The sequence below is a fragment of the Cynocephalus volans genome, chromosome 4 (assembly GCF_027409185.1).
Source record: "Cynocephalus volans isolate mCynVol1 chromosome 4, mCynVol1.pri, whole genome shotgun sequence".
NCBI lineage: Eukaryota > Metazoa > Chordata > Mammalia > Dermoptera > Cynocephalidae > Cynocephalus > Cynocephalus volans.
Window position 1 is genome coordinate 20957577 of NC_084463.1, and position 17594 is coordinate 20975170.

A 17594-nucleotide genomic window follows, 5' to 3' on the forward strand; every position below is an offset into this window, starting at 1 on the left:
AAGGGGAATCAAAAATATATGAAGCAACAATAAAAAATAGAGCATAGCTATTTGCATAATTTTTACATTGTATTAGGTATTATAAATAATATAGAGAGGATCTATAGTATACATGAAGACATGTAGGTTATGCAAATGCTATGCCATTTTTACAAGGGAGTTAAGCATCTATGGATTTTGGTATCCCTGGGGGTCCTCCGTGAATGCTGAGAGATGACTGTATTCATTGCTACTGACAAATAAATTCTTGGAATTAATATAATGTTCTAGATAGAATTCCAAATAGTCTCCAAGATTTCCCCTGCATGTGTACATTCCCTGTATAATCACTTCCCCTTGAGTGTGGGTGGGAGCTGTGAATATGATGGGACATCACTCCCTTGATTACATTGTCAACACATAATACTTTGTCACAACAAACTGGAGAGAGATTCTCCTGATGGCTTTGAAGAAGTGAGCTGCCATGCTGTGAGAAGGCCAGGTGGCTGGGACTAGACAGTGGCTTCTAGGAGTTGAGAGTGATAACCCTTGCCAACAACCAGCAAGAAAACACAAACATCAGTCCTACAACCACAAGAAACTGAATTCTGCCAACAACCTTGATAAGCATAGCAGAGGGTCCTGAGCCTCAGATGAGACTGCAGCCTCAGCTGACAACTTGATTAAACCTGGTGAGACCTTGAGCAGTGGGCCCAGCTGACCTGACCCACAGAAAGGGTGAGATTATAAATTTGCCTATTTTGTGCCACTTTTTCTGGTAATTTACAATACACCAACAGAAAACTATTACAATGGGTTTCTCCTACTTTCTTCAGCATATACATGTGTGTGTCTATTTGTGTATGTGTGTGTGTGTGTGTGTGTGTGTGCGTGTGTGAGAGAGAGAGACAGAGACAGAGAGAGAGAGATGCTGAAGTCACTCCATCCCTTTACTGAAGAAACTTACAAATATAACCATGGATGATGCAGTTGCCACACAGAAAATGAATTTGAAATTCTCAATGAAATGTTAAATGTTGCCTGCTTTTTATATCCCCATAGGGAGAGGGACCAGGGTTGAGAAGAATGACAAACGTGAGCCTCGTGACAACGTTCTTCCTCACGGGCCTTCCCCATGCACCAGCGCTGGACACCCCCCTCTTTGGGATCTTCCTGGTGATTTATGTGCTCACCGTGCTGGGGAACCTCCTCATCCTGCTGCTGATCAGGGTGGATTCTCACCTCCACACCCCCATGTACTACTTCCTCGCCAACCTCTCCTTCATTGACATGTGGTTCTCCACTGTCACAGTGCCCAAAATGCTGATGACCTTGGTGTCCCCTGAGGGCAGGGCCATCTCCTTTCACAGTTGCATAGCCCAGCTTTATTGCTCCCACTTTCTGGGGAGCAGCGAGTGTTTCCTCTACACAGTCATGGCCTATGACCGCTACCTGGCCATCAGTTACCCGCTCAGGTACACCAGCATGATGAGTGGGAGAACCTGTGCCCTCCTGGCCACTAGCACTTGGCTCAGTGGCTCTCTGCACTCTGCTGTGCAGACCACATTGACCTTCCATCTGTCCTACTGTGGGCCCAACCAGATCCAGCACTACTTCTGTGATGCACCACCCATCCTCAAGCTGGCCTGTGCAGACACCTCGGCCAACGAGATGGTCATCTTTGTCAACATTGGTGTGGTGGCCTCAGGCTGCTTTGTCCTGATAGTGCTGTCCTATGTGTCCATCGTCTGCTCCATCCTGAGGATCCGCACCTCAGAGGGGAGATGCAGGGCCTCCCAGACCTGTGCCTCCCACTGTATCGTGGTCCTTTGTTTCTTTGTCCCCTGTGTTTTCATTTACCTGAGGCCAGGCTCCAAGGATGCTGTGGGTGGGGTTGTGGCAGTTTTCTACACTGTGCTGACCCCACTTCTCAACCCTGTTGTGTACACACTGAGGAACAAGGAGGTGCAGAAAGCTCTATTGAAACTTAAAGACAAAGTAGCATATTCTCAGGGCAAAGAAACACCATGAAGTAGATATGCTTATTTTTTCAAAATTGGTAATAACATTTAGTTATTTAGTTATTAACATGAAATTTGTTACATATATAGTTCTCAATGTTAAACATTATTCAAAACCACCTGCTTAGGAATATTTCTCTCACATATGTTTTTAAGAATTTTATTTTTATGGACCGTGGTTACTAGAGGTGGGAAAGGGAGAGGGGGGATGATGAGATTTTGGTTATTGGACACAAAACAGCTAGTTAGAAAAAATAAGTTCCTTTTGGTGTACATTTGAGCTAGCCATCTAGAATTAGCAGTAATTTCTGCATGTTATCAAATGGCTAGAAGAGTGGAGATGGAATGCCCTCATAAGAAAGAAATAATTAAGTTTTGTAATGTGAGTATGTTAATTATCACACATTGTATACAGGTATTAATATTCAACTGTGTACCCCACAGATATGTATAATCAATTATGTTTGAATAAAAATAAATAATTGATTGATTTAAAAAATTAAAGTCACAATTAGATTTTTTTATTTATGATGAACATGTGTATGTTCTGATCTATCGACTCATTTCTTTGCTATAGGTCTGTTTTACCTTTTGAAAAACTACATATTCCAGTTGTACCTCAGATGCAGAGCATTAGTAGTTTATATAAGGAAGCTGATAATAAGCTTTTACTGTTGGTTTCATGTGTGTACAAACTTCAGAAGTCACAATCATGGAGATAATGTTCAAGGACACCAACAAATATCAGAGGTCATTTATTCACGGCTGCAGCTGTGCAGATGCCTTATTAACTCTTGTAGTGGCTGTGTGTGTGCGTGTCTGTTTACATATGTGAGGGTTTCAAGGTGGCTAATCCATCTCCCCAGTGCATCTTGATCCTGTTAATTGATCTCACATTGAAAAAGTCCTGATTTTCTCTCCAGCAGCCTTTTATCTCTCTAACCAGGACTAGTTCTTGTGCAAGTCCTGCAAATGTTTTAGGTTGGTTAGTGGGTTCAGGAAGAAGTTAACAGTAGTATCTCTACTCTCCACTACACACTCTAACCTTGAATTTCCCTGTTCTATCTAACCAGATGCCCACATTTAGCACAGGACTGCCCTGGGTCCTTTTTCTACAGAGAATGGCAGCCAGTTATGCTGTCCAGATAACGCCTTCTGCTACCATCTTGCAGTGCTGGAAATTCAACTACACCAAACTACAACCTGCTCCAGGGCAGGGACGGCCCACATTACAAGGTGGAGTCAATGGAGTTTTCAATTTATTTTTTATTTTATTTATTTATTTATTTATTTTTTAATTTAATTTTTTTTTAAATTTTATTTTGTCGATATACATTGTGGCTGATTATTGCTCCCCATCACCAAAACCTCCCTCCCTTCTCCCTCCCCCCCTCCCCCCCAACAATGTCCTTTCTGTTTGCTTGTCGTATCAACTTCAAGTAATTGTGGTTGTTATATCTTCTTCCCCCACCCCGGTTTTGTGTGTGTGTGTGTGTGTGTGTGTGTGTGTGTGTGTGTGTGTGAATTTATTTATTTATTTATTTTTTTTTTAAATTTTATTTTGTCGATATACATTGTAGCTGATTAATGCTCCCCATCACCAAAACCTCCCTCCCTTCTCCCTCCCCCCCTCCCCCCCAACCATGTCCTTTCTGTTTGTTTGTTGTATCAACTTCAAATAATTCTGGTTGTTATATCTTCTTCCCCCCCCCCCCGGTTTGTGTGTGTATGTGTGTATCTGTGTGTGTGAATTTATATATTAATTTTTAGCTCCCACCAATAAGTGAGAACATGAGACTCTGAACGATAAATGCTGGCGAGGTTGCGGAGAAAAAGGAACTCTCATACATTGCTGGTGGGACTGCAAAATGGTGCAGCCTCTATGGAAAATGGTATGGAGGTTCCTCAAACAATTGCAGATAGATCTACCATACGACCCAGCTATCCCACTGTTGGGAATATACCCAGAGGAATGGAAATCATCAAGTCGAAGGTATACCTGTTCCCCAATGTTCATCGCAGCACTCTTTACAATAGCCAAGAGTTGGAACCAGCCCAAATGTCCATCATCGGATGAGTGGATACGGAAAATGTGGTACATCTACACAATGGAATACTACTCAGCTATAAAAACGAATGAAATACTGCCATTTGCAACAACATGGATGGACCTTGAGAGAATTATATTAAGTGAAACAAGTCAGGCACAGAAAGAGAAATACCACATGTTCTCACTTATTGGTGGGAACTAAAAATTAATATATAAATTCACACACACACACACACACACACACACACACACACACAAACGGGGGGGGAGAAGATATAACAACCACAATTATTTGAAGTTGATACGACAAGCAAACAGAAAGGACATTGTTGGGGGGGGAGGGAGAAGGGAGGGAGGTTTTGGTGATGGGGAGCAATAATCAGCCACAATGTATATCGACAAAATAAAATTAAAAAAAAAAAATTCAGGAACTTTGTATGTCTTCGGGGGCAGGACATTATCAATAATAGTTGAAATAACAAAGCACATATTTTTGCATAGTTATATCTGTTTTATATATCAATGTAGGATTTTTTAAAGAAAACTACATTTTCCATAGAATATGAAAGGCATCTCATCCACTCTTCTATCTCCACCTGATTTAGATTCTAAACACAATACTTCATCAGACTATATCAGCCCATCTGTTTACTTATGTGCTCCACATTGCACAGTTTTTCAAAAGGGGAAAACAAAAAAAGAATAAAAATTATCAAAATTTATGTTTATATGCTACATAGGTATTTACTCAAAGTTTACATCGTGATTCAATTTTTCTCACACCGTGGGCAAAATTGTTGACAAAAGTATATCTCCTTCCCCTCCTGGATAGAAAAGGGGGAAATTTTCAAAATGGGTGTTATTATCAGTTATTGTTTGCAAAATATTTTTAACAAACTTTATTTTCAGATTTTGGACACCCATACTATCAAAATGTGACCAGGGCACATGCCTACTAAATCGAAAAGGGCATTCTTGAAGCCCTAAAGATTCACCATCACCTTATCCATACAAGTAATTCCCAGTTAGCAGAAGCAGTGGACAGCCATAACGGAATTTTGAAAATGTGTTTGAGATGCGTGCAGAAAGTCTGGAGCAGCCCGATGTCCTTATGACAACACTCAGGGTCAGTAGATGTAATTAGAAGACAGAGATTAATGATAAGGCATGAGACTTTCTATTACTCCTGTAAAAGCAGCCCACTAGCTGTATATCCACATGTTTAAGGATATGTGTTAGAGTATTTCAAAGCATTAATGAAGTGTGCCAACCCAGTCACAGGTGGGCGAAGTTCTAAAGATCAATACACATCAATACCATAATAGGCAGCCTGTTGTATATTAATTAAGCATCACCGATGGAAGCCATACTAAGTTCTGCACAGCACTAAGAGTACAACAGGGATTACTGATACACTTTCCCTGTGTTCAGAGATGTTCATGGTAGACTGCAAGAATTCTTTGCCATTCCAGGTCCACTTCTGTCCAGCTGACATGACTTTAAACTTAACTGAGACTTGTCGAAAAATAGGACAAATCTTGAGCTCATGAAGGCATTCTTCATTTCCCTTACACTGTTTTAAATTCTTAGCATTTCCTTTTGACTCTTAGTTTATTTATTTATATTATTAGCATATTCATTATTACAAATCATAATTATTCTCTATGCCTCTTACCTGACCAATCACTCCTGAACCCCCATACCTCCCCTACATCTCTAGTATCCTTAGGTTTGTTCTCTCCTTTTGAAAGTTCAAGGTATTATTGTGGTCCTTCCTTCCTTCCTTCCTTCCTTCCTTCCTTCCTTCCTTCCTTCCTTCCTTCCTTCCTTCCTTCCTTCTTCCTTCTTTCTTTCTTTCTTTGCACACAGTTATGAGCAAGAACATGCAATATTTCTCATTCTCTGTCTGGCTTATTTCACTTAACGTAATTTTCCCCAGGCTCATCCATGTTGCTACAAATGGCAGAATTTCATGCTTTTTTCTATCTAAGTAGTATTCCATTGTGTATATGTACCACATTTTCTTTATCGAGTCATCTGTTGGTGGACACTTAGGTTGGTTCCATATTTGGGCTATTGTAAATAGAGCTGTGGTTAAAATGGGAGTGTAGGTGTCCCTTCAACATGATGATTTCCATTCCTCTGGATATATACCCAGCAGAAGGATTGCTGGGTCATATGGTAGTTCTATCTGTAGTTGTTTGAGGAACCTCCATACTGTTTTCCATAATGGCTATACTAATTTACAGTCCCACCAACAGTGTAGAAGAGTTCCCCTTTCCCCACATCCTCACCAGCATTTGTTATTCTTGGTCTTTTAAATAATGGCCAGTCTAACCAGGGTGAGGATATCTCAATGTGGTTTTGATTTTCATTTCTCTGATGATTAGTGATGTTGAGCATGTTTTCATGTGCTTGTTGGCCATTTGTATGTCTGCCTTGGAAAAATGTCTATTCTTCTTTGTTGCCTATTTTTTAATTGGGTTACTTGTTGTTGTTGTTGTTGTTTTATGGTGTAGTTTTTTGTATTCCTTATATATTTGGGGTATTAATCCCTTGTCAGATGTGTAATATGCAAATATTTTCTCCAATTTTGTCAGTTGTTATTCCACTCTGTTCATTATTTCCTTTGCTGTGCAGAAGCTTTTTAGTTAGCTATAATCCCGTGTGTTTGTTTTTTCTTTTGTTGCTTGTGCTTTTGGAGTCTTATTCATTCAGTCTTTGCCCAGTCCTACTCCCTGGAGTGTTTCCCTTATGTTTTCTTTTAGCAATTTTATAGTTTCAGGTCACATATTTAAGTCTTTGATCTGTTTTGAGTTGATTTTGGTATATGGTGAGAGGTACAGGTCCAGTTTCATTCTTCTGCATATGGATGTCCAATTTGCCCAGCACCATTTATTGAAGAGGCAGTCTTTTACCCAATATATGTACTTGTTTCCTATGTCAAAGATCAGTTGTCTGTAAATATGTGGGTGGATTTTTGGGTATTCTGTTTTGTTCCATTGGTCTGAGTGTCTGTTTGTATGACAGTACCATGTTGTTCTGGTTACTATAGCTTTGTAATATAATTTGAAGTCAGGTAGTGTTATGTCTCTGGCTTTATTTATTTATTTATTTATTTATTTGCTCAGGGTTGCTTTGGCTATTGGGAGTTGCTTGTTGTTCCATATGAATGTTAGGATTGCTTTTTCTATTTCTGTGAATAATATCACTGGCATTTTGATGGAGATTGCATTAAATCTATAGATCACTTTGGGCAATATGAGCATTTTCACCACGTTAATTCTTCCAATCCAAGAGCATGGGATATTTTTCCACTTTTTTGTGTACTCTTTAATTATTTTCAGTAGTGTTTTGTAATTCTCATTGTAGAGATCTTTCTCCTTATTTAAATTGATTTCTAGGTTTTTTTGGTTCTGGTTTTGGTTTGTTTTTTATTTGGAAATTATTGTAAATTGGCTTGCTTTCTTAATTTTTTTTTCTCCTAGTTCATTATTGGAGAATAATATAGCTACTAATTTTGGTGTGTTAATTTTCTGTCCTGCAACATTACTGAAATCATTAATCAGCTCTAAGAGATTTTTGGTAGAGTCTTTAGGTTTTTTCCTATATATAAGATCATGCCTTCTGCAAATAGGGACAGTTTGAGTCCTCTTCCTATCATCTACCAAGTGGTTCCCAAGTCTGTGCTTAAACACCTCCAGGAATACTACTTGTTCCCTTCTGGAGGTAAGTAACCTACCTTCCTAAAACCAAGTAAACAAGATGTTAGTATTTTTAAAAAGAAAGTAAGAAATTAGCAGGGAACAAGTTTGGAAAGAGAGTTCTTAGGGAAGACCCTATCCATTGGATTTTACTTGCCTTCTCCTTGAATTTCTCTCATTCTGAGTCAAAAAACTACCACCAGGCATAAGCCTGAGTCCTGCACTCTTCCACATGAAATCTTAATCAGCTCTAAGAGATTTTTGGTAGAGTCTTTAGGTTTTTTCCTATATATAAGATCATGCCTTCTGCAAATAGGGACAGTTTGAGTCCTCTTCCTATCTCCAAATAAGTGGGAGCAGGCTTTCCCTGATCTACTGAACGCAGCTGCAGCATGACCTAGCATTTTCAAAAGTTACTTTATGACATTTTCAAGTGAGACAGGATGGAAATAATTAGAAACACACACACTCTCTCTGTCTCTCTCTCTTCTTATAATATAGGCAAGTTTAGAAGTACAGATGTCTGGTCATATAGCTAAGGCTAGCCTCAAAGGATTGGTATAACATTAACATTTTGCCTGCCTTTTTGCTCCCCTAATTCTGGTGTCCCTATGACATATGTCTTTCTCACATGTAAGTGTTGGCTTCTGGTTATTTCATCTTCTATTTATGACATACTCCAACACTGATATTAAGCAAGCTTTTTCCTCATTAGCAGAAAAATTAAGTTGATGGATAGAATTTTCAAATTCATAGTCTTTCTCCATTATTTATTCTTTTTTTTGTTGCTAAATTTCAACACTTCCTACTGTTTACTCTGAGTAAGCATTAGGGAAAGGTAAAGTGAAAAATGAACAATGAAATTAGCCAATTGTTTGTAGTTTGAGATTGGGTTTAGATTTTTATATAGATGTGTAACAATGATTTAAATTGTATATTATTATACTTTGTGATAGTAAAACAGTTGTCAGTTTATATGATAGAAGTCAACATCAGTATTGAATGTTGTCCCTCAAGGAGTGGGGTATTCCACAGAAAGCATTATAACTCCCAGGTGCTCCAGGTTTGAGAGTCCTGTACTGAATTCCGCCTGTCTCTCTTACCTCGGTCTTTCCTTCTCAGTTTGATCTGAGGGACTACTTTGCTCACATCAGCTCATGATGAATATCTCTCCCTCTCTGGTTCTAGAAAATTTTTAAGCAGCAGCCTCAAGTCCTGCCAACAAGGAGGTAGTTTTTTCCATCATTTGCACAAAGCCTAATACTTCAGCCAAACAATAACAATAACCTACTCTTGTAAGAACAAGCACATATCTAGCTCTTCCAGAGTATTGCATTGTAGCTTAACTGCTCTGTGAAAAAGTCTTCCTCTCTACCAAGGTGCAGCTTCCATGCTGTTCAGGGTGTTCACTCTTTGGGAAACATGAAATACAAATCATCTTTTCCCACATAGTAGCCCTGCAAGCATATGAAGGCAGCCGACTTTGACCCCTTCCAACATCTCCAATCTTGACATGATTTCTAATGATACAAGTGATATATACTTATTTAGGAAAAAGTTTTTAGTTTTGCTGTAGGAATAACAATTAGGAAGATTAATCTGCCCAAAGCAAAACAAAAACACATGTCTCTTTAATTTATTCCAGGCAAACAAATGATTTTTGTTCATCTGCTGTTTGGGATTATTTGTTTTTCCCACAACTAATCTAGATAATCACTGGTTGAGTGTAATGGCAAAATGGTTTTCTCCTTACATTATCCAGCCCTGTAGTTTAGGAATAATAGAGGCACTATCGTTTTTATAGGTGTTATGCCTTCTGTTTTTCACTCAGTCTTTGAGATTTGAAAAATAGTTCTGTAGCAATTTTTATAAGTAAAGAAAGTGTCTGGGGGAGGAGGCTTTCCAGTGGAAATAGTAGTGGGGAGCAGTGAAACTTTTTTCTGATTTTCTGGACCATATATATTAGGAAGGGTACATCATTACTTAATTCAGCCACCTTTGGAGTTTGAGTTATTCATTACAACTCAGTAGCAATCAGATATAGGAAGTTTGCAACAGAATAGTAATATCTCTCTGCCTTTATCCCTACCTACTCTACTCTTATTGAAGAAGTAGTCATTAAAACCAGAACAGAAGACTGACTAAACCTGGCTAATTCAGTTGATAAATTTGTTCATTCAACAGTATGAGACAGCCCTTAACAGTGAGAACAGCAGCGGCCTGCAGCGGTTGGCCTACCACACCGTGAACCGCCGCTACCGGGAGTTCTTGAATCTGCAGACCGGTCTGGAGGAGAAGCCAGATCTACGAAAGTTCATCAAAAGTCAGGAGTTTCCCCAACCACGACTGCCTCTTTGCTTGCTTTTCATTTCTAGCCACCCTGATCGGAGAGCTTGGTGGCCTGTGGATTATGGGGAGGGGTGGAGGAGGAGAATGCAGCATTGAGGTTCTCTGCTCCCCAAGTTTGCTTCAGGAGTTTTGGGTTTTATTGCTGGACAGCACTGATCACGTTCTCTCTGAGGTAGTTCTTCGCTGCTAAGTTTTTTTGTTCTGGAGCCCCATCTAGTTTAAGCCTGTAAAAGAAGTGGTCACATTTCCACTTATGCCCATAAAGTAGTGTGAGGAGTTCAATTAGCAATAGCTAATACTGAGACAAGCTTGAAAATATGTGCCAGGTCCTCTTCCAAGCACTTTACCCATGATAGCTCGTTTAATCCTTATAATAGCTTATGTGTTAGGTACTATCATTATTCTCATTTTAAAGAATAGGAACAAAGTCTCAGAAAGATTATACAACTTGCCTAAGGTTATCATAGTAGGGATTGGAGCCAAAATTTAAACTTGGGCCATGGGACTTCAGAGCCTTTGCTTGTAACCACCTTAGTATATAGCCTGTTAAAATTAATAATGAGAGTAGGTTGTATGTATTATATCCCTGGGATATATTTGGAACTCCTGAAATTTAAAAAAAAAGTCCCAGGGAAATATATTCAGTAGTTCTGTTCTCTTTATATGTTTGATGTTTTATGTAGAATAGCTCTGTGAATTTTAAATGAATGAACTTTTGGGGGGGAAGACGTGAAGGGTCCTAAAAAAACTCTTCCCAGACCTTCCATTTGGAAACATGGATAGTGACAGAGTAGAAGCCCGTAAGAGCCTCCTGGGATCATTCCTAAAGGTCAGCATCCTTCTGTTTGGGCCTTGCTCTCATTTTAACTGCCAGACATTTATGCCAAGGTGGAAGGATCTGGGGACTGGAATTTCTCTTTAAAATTCTTCCTATGTTTTACTTTTGCAGCAACTCTGTGCCATTCCTGAAATCGCTAACAGTGAGGAGGTGCAGGAGTTTCTTGCTCTGAACACAGGTGCTCGTATTGTCTTTGTCAAGAAGCCATTCATGGTCTCTAGAATAGACAAGGTATGAGCAGGGCCACTATGCTCAGCTTTATTTTCTATCTGTAAATGTAGAGTATTCATCAGAATGGAGGCAGTGCTTGAAGCTTGAAAAATAAGGGGAGGGGTACAGGAAGGCAGCACGGAGGAGTCAATAAAACATGGACTGGAATTTTCAAGACCAGTTGCCAAGTATTGGTTGGATCATCAATTTGAATCACAATGATTGGCTGTTGGAAAACAGTACCCCTGACACTGTAAGTGTATACGTGTACACATATCTCCTGGGGGTATCATGATATCGTTATTCTAGTAGAGACATGTAAGTGTAGATCTGTGCCTCCATTAATTGCTGGTGAGAGGCGGGGAGCTTTCTGAAAAGTGAAGGCAGTTTCCAGTGTTGGTCACTCAGGAAAAAAATCCCTAAAACAGGACACTAAGCTAGATTTAGATTGGTGTAGTTATTCTCTGCTGGAGAACAGTGTGGAGAGAGTTGTGCCTTCTGCAAGAGGGTGTCTCAGCAACTGTGGGGATAGTAGAAGAAGGACATTTGTGTAACACAGCAGAGCCTGTAAACAAGCAGTGATTACCAACTGGGTCTCCAGGGCAGAAGTCTGAGGTTTATGTTTATCAAAAGATGGCATGTGTTTTACAAGGTTGGGAAACGCTGAATCGTTGGCAGAAGAGGGGACTGCCTCTTTTCATCTAGGCTTGGGGGGACAAACTAAAATGGAATTTCAGGTGGTAGATATTAGGAGACATCCACTGTTATGTGGGAAAAGCTGCAAACTAGAAAGGAATCAACTAGGTAAAATCCCGAGAGTTCCCTGCAGATGTGTTCATTCATTAACTCTTTCGACATCTACTTGTCGGATGCGTCTTTTGAGCCAGGCACTATACTGGTTGATGATACAACAGTGGACAGTACAAATGAGGATCCTCCCACAGACTACAGTTCCGTGAGCCTAGAGAGCAAGTTGCATTTTCAAAGTTAATCTACGTCATCTACGTTCACGCCATCCTCTGTGCTCTGTCCCTGGTTCATTCTGCCCTAGTCTCTACTACAGGCTTACTGACCACTTCAGCCTTGCCTCAGCTGTGCCAGCTGGCTCCTTGTGCAGGATTACCATAGGAGGGAGCGAAGGAAGGCATGGTGCTGCTCTGAGCCAGCAGTGCTAAGCAGCAGGAGGCACCCAAGGAAAGTAAATGATTCAATTCCAGATACCTTAATTTTGACCTGAGTGGTTTTTGTTATTCTTTCTGCACCTAAAAAAGAGAAATTGTTTGAATTTACTGGAAAACCCAATTCTTTGCTCTGTATGAATTACTCTGAGCATGTTTATATTATAAATGCCCCTAGACTGTTTATTTTTGATCATCATTTTCAGTCTTCCTTTTCTCCTTATACTTCTATCTGTAATACTTCTACTTATTCACATCTCGATGAAGGTGTTATCATTTTGGAAACTAGACATCCCTTTTTCATATAAAAAGAAAAAAATTGACAAACACTTCACCAGCCTTCAGAACTCCCAGGTTTTTGTTATTCCGCTGTTGGCTTTGGCTTCTTTTCCCGTGGCATTGTTTGTCTTACTCTGTGAGGAAGAAGATTTTGGTGACCATAGAGAAAAGGGAGGTTAGTTATCACTAAGTCATTAGCTGGTGTTGGACTTTCTTGATGGATGAGGCTCTGCTACATAGCTTGGCTCTCTACTCGTGAGATGACTGCTTGTTTGGCAGCTTCTGTCTGGAGATGTTACTGACCTGCACCTCTGACCCCTGCAGATGGTGGTGAGTGCTATTGTGGATACCTTGAAAACTGCATTTCCTCGCTCTGAACCCCAGAGCCCCACAGAGGAGTTGAGTGAGGCCGAGACCGAAAGCAAACCCCAGACAGAAGGCAAGAAGGCTAGCAAGTGAGAAACCCTTCAGCCTCCCAGGGACCCTCCCCCAATTCTCAAGTTGTTCACTAATTTTTACCACCTCCATTTTCAAGCCCTAGAAGAGAGAAGGTGGGTCATACATACTAGTTTTTAGGCAAAGCCAGACCAGGCTCCTCAGTGTTCCACCCAGAGGAGCCCGAGATGCTGTAGCGGCAACACTGCTGAATGTTTGCTCCTGCCATGGGAACCCAGGGCCCATCTGACCAGGAATTTTGACTAGAAGGAAAACTAAAATATGAATATTCTCTTTTCTCATTTTCTGGAAAATTGAGATGTTTCTTTCCTGCTAAGAATTAAGGCTTATTACTGATCTCTGTTTGCCATCATTTCTGGAAATCTTGGCTCAGAAGTTGCGTATACTAGCAACGAATAGGAAAGAGCTACAGTGGAAACCTGCAGCGTCTATTTTAGTAACTGGATGACTGCTGCTACTCTCTCCTGCGCTAGGGTCCCAGTTGCTCCCTGGCAGCTCTCAAAGCCAACATGTGGAAGACAAGGGCACTACACTTAACCCTTACTGGAAATGTCATCTGTATCTGGACGCTTATGAAAAAGCATTGTAGATGTAGTTCAGTGTACAAGTTGCAGTATCTATTAAGAACTGCCAGAATATACATTGTTTGGGGGATTTCAGGGCCAAGTCTTTTCTGGCAGCTCCTAGGGGTAGGTATGGGTGTTCTTCTTTTGATGCATTACCTATTCTTGCCAGCCCTTTGTATGGGGAGAAAGGCCATGAATTACATTCTATTTCTGCTCTTTGTTTCTGTACCAGGTCCAGACTGAGGTTCTCATCCAGTAAAATTGCTCCAGCACTGAGTGTGACTGAAGCACATGACAGGATTCTCTATTGTCTCCAGGAAGGAAATGAGGTAAGAACCAAAGCCCAGAGAATTAAGATCCGGGATGTTGGACCTATAGTTATTAGAGGTGGGGGAGGGGGAGGAAAGATAGGGAGTAATTGGGTAAGAGACACAGAAAGTAATTATGATTTGTAATGATGAACACGCTAATAATATTGATTTGATCGTCACATACTATATACAAATACTGGTAGTGAACTCTGTACCCCTAAATATGTATAAATAAAAATAATAATAAAAAAATGAATATGTTCTCTTAAACAAAAAATCTGGGATGTTGATAGGTGTCCTGCTAAAGGACTTAACTAACATTTAGATCTCTATTTTTATGCTACAAATATTTTCTCTTGGTGGTTTGGAGTTCCTACCAGTTCTGGGTTGGCAGATTGGCTTCTCAAGAGCATTGGGTTTGAGATAATGGATGACAGGATGAGAAAGCAAGCCAGTTCCTGGAAGAGAACAGATGACTCAAAAATGTGTGCAGAAGTGATAATCCCAGGCAGGCTTGTTTTACTTGAAACACAGGTAAAAAATAAAAACTTGCATAAGTAGTCACAGAGTCAGTGGGTTCTACGAGTGTACCCGTGCTACTTTTGGCAGGGTAGAATTGGGGAGAGGTAGGGTACCGCATTTGCTCCCCTGCTTTCTGCTTTCTTTATGTGATATGCCACTGGCTATTTCTTCAGGAATCAGAGATTCTATCCATGTCTGGGATGGAGTCCTTTATTGACAAACAGACAAAGTTACTGGAAACACAGCCAGCAGAAGCCCCAGAAAAAGCTACTGAAGAAATCCCCAGAGAAAATGTGGACAGTTGCTTGTCAGATGCAGCCATGCCAGCCCAAGATCTAAGTAACAGTGATCCAGGTAAGTGGCAATGTCTCTGCTCCCACAGAGAAAGGAGCCAGGGTGAAGTCCACTTGGGACTTGGGATAGTTGCAGATTTAATTGCTGTTCTGTTCTGCTGAGCAAGCCACGTGCTGAGCTTCAGTTGGAGCTTGTGTACAGAGTGTGAGGTACAAAGATGAGTGGGACACAGTCCCCACAGCTGAGTCGAGCAAGAGAACAGGGCACGAACGCAGGGAGTTCTAATCCAGCAGACCCGTGCTTACAATATCAGTATCTTATTGAAGTTATTTTTGGCATGCTTTGGTATATTAGACTGCTGCCTTTTGCTAGAAACTTTCTTCCCTAGGGTGTGACACCACTTTCCTGATTCTCTTTCTGCCTCTCTTGTGGTCCCTTCTCAGTCCACTGTGTTGGCTTCCTTGTCCATCTTCCGCAGGTTGATTTTGGCTCCCTGTTTTTACTCTGCACCCTCTCCCTGGGTGATTTCCAGGGATTGTTGGCTTCAACTCTAACACCTGTGCTGATGATGCCTAAACACTGGATATTGTATATCTCCACTTGGATACACCATAGGGCAACTGAAATACAACATATCCAAAATGGAATTTATCTTTTTTTCCAGATATATTCCCTCTGTTTTATTTTCTGCCATGGCAGACGATACTCCCTAGTTACCCAAGGTAGGGCAGGGGAGGAGAGGAGGTGAAGGCTTCACTCCCTCCTTATAAGCATTTGAGGTGGGTGAGTTTGCTTTCCAGGAGAAGAAAGGCAGATGTATTCTACAGAGGAAAAATTTGGAGCTTCTATATATTGATTAGTATGTTTGCTGAACTAGAACTTAAAGGAAGAAACTTTATCAATTTCATCAAGAAAAGGGCCTCTGCTAAGAATAAAAAATCACAAAATCTTGGGTTCAGAAGGGACTCAGGTGTCCTTGAACAAATAATTTGACCTTTGTTCTATGGACCTCAATTTAAGTATGTGAAAAATTGGGTTTACGACCCCATCCCTTCAACATGTGTCTCGCTGGTCAAGTAAATGAAGTGGTATGACAGCCAAAGCATCAGAAAACTAGATTGTGAATAAGATGAGATTAGTGAAACAATACCATTCTGGCCAAAATCAACCCTATACATTTTGACCATCATGTCTCTCAAGTGATAGTTTATACTGCAGCCCTCCTAGCCCCGAGAGACTGGAAATGTTCATATGATGGAAAATTTTCATTTTCTTCAAGAGGACTTGATGGTACCTTGGTTGCTTTATTTTTTATTGCTATGACTAATTGTTACCACATGGTGGCAGCTCAAGGCAAATGCTGAACCTGAGAAAATAGAATTGAGGAAAATGACTGAGGCTCAGGGTGATGCTGTTTCCCAAGGAACGGAATATCCCATCTTTGAACATATGACTAGAAAGCAAACATCACATCAGCTTCCATGCCCTCTTGAAATACACTACAGAAAAAAAAATATGTATTGGATGGGGTTAAGAAGGAAGTACGATTCAGTTCTAGCAGATTCATCCAAATCTGAAATCATTCATATTCTAAAGAACTGTTGAAGCAAGAGAGCTTGGGCAAGCTAGATCAAAGAATGCACATTGGTCATAGACTTACAAAGTTATTGTTGATAATTAATTATAATATTAACCAGCAGTAGCATCAGATATCTCAGATTCTTTTTGGAACATTATGTATTCCTGGGGAAGTCTCTTAGGAAGCAAATCAGAAGTGACATGGGACTCCCAAAATACCTTTAAAGAATAGTTTCTTTCTTCCATAAAATACATGTGTTCTGCAAATTTCAGCTTGGCATGGATATAAGCTCATTTGTGGTGCTTCTAGTCTTTGAAACAGGAAAGAAATCAGTAGTTGTCATGACATTTTACCAGAGGTATGGTGCTCTTCCTACAACCACATGTTATCTCAAAATCAAACTGAAGCCTGAATCTCAGCTCAACAGCTCTGTGTGATAGAGGTGCTTTCCAAGCAATGTTTGGGGGCTGGCTGCTTATCTCGATTGGTTAGAGTGCAGTGTTATAACACCAAGATCAAGGGTTCAGATCGCCTTACTGGCCAGCCACCCAACAACAAAAAGAAAGGACAAGGCAAATTCAAAGCAAGGTTTTGCAGGAGGAGGAAGCCCAAATCTTTCCCTAGATCTGCCCACAACATTTCCATGATGCTTTGTGGGGGTGGGTAGAATGCAAGGGTGGGAGAGACTAGGCCTTGCCACTTCTAGTGAGACTCTAGTTGTGAGTTTTACCTGGAATAGAATGTATTCAGCATCCTGGGGAAATATGGAAGAAACAGAAGCTAGATAGGCAAAATAATTACAGTTGTCCCCTAGTATACATGGGGATTGGTTCCAAAATACATTCCTCCTCTCCCCTGCCCCTGTGGATATTAAAAGCTGTGCATACTCAACTTCCTGATATAAAATGGCATAGTATTTGCATATAACCTACACACATCCTCCCATATACTTTGTCACCTCTACATTACTTATAATACCAAATACAATGCCTACACATCACTTCATTTGCATGGATTCAACATAGTACTCAGCATGTGGCAAATTCAAATTTTGCTTTTTGAAACTTTGTGGAATTTTTTTTTTCCCAGATATTTTTGAACCACAGTTGGTCGAATTCACAGATGTGAAACCCATGAATACAGAGGGCTGACTATATATGCAAAATATTTTTAAAAGATAAAAACATTTACTAGGCAGTATTTCAGAAACAGAAGAGAAGTGTAAAGAAATACAAAGCCTATCACTGAGCTTTTTAGA

General features: G+C 40.2%; 2 protein-coding genes across 2 annotated transcripts in view; both read left to right on the top strand.

The window, feature by feature from the left end:
* The first annotated feature begins 1065 nt into the window (after window positions 1–1065).
* LOC134375889 (olfactory receptor 10G9) lies at window positions 1066–2010 on the top strand. The gene has a single exon (XM_063094634.1). It carries the CDS (start codon window positions 1066–1068, stop codon window positions 2008–2010), a length of 945 nt encoding a protein of 314 aa, XP_062950704.1.
* A 3115-nt stretch (window positions 2011–5125) lies between these two features.
* The window catches only part of LOC134375890 (sorting nexin-19-like), a 49027-nt gene continuing 36558 nt past the window's right edge, over window positions 5126–17594 (top strand). The window contains 8 exon segments of the mRNA XM_063094635.1: window positions 5126–5176; window positions 9939–10077; window positions 10831–10844; window positions 10846–10932; window positions 11053–11172; window positions 12933–13063; window positions 13863–13959; window positions 14637–14817. Coding sequence (XP_062950705.1) covers window positions 5126–5176; window positions 9939–10077; window positions 10831–10844; window positions 10846–10932; window positions 11053–11172; window positions 12933–13063; window positions 13863–13959; window positions 14637–14817 — 820 coding nt within the window.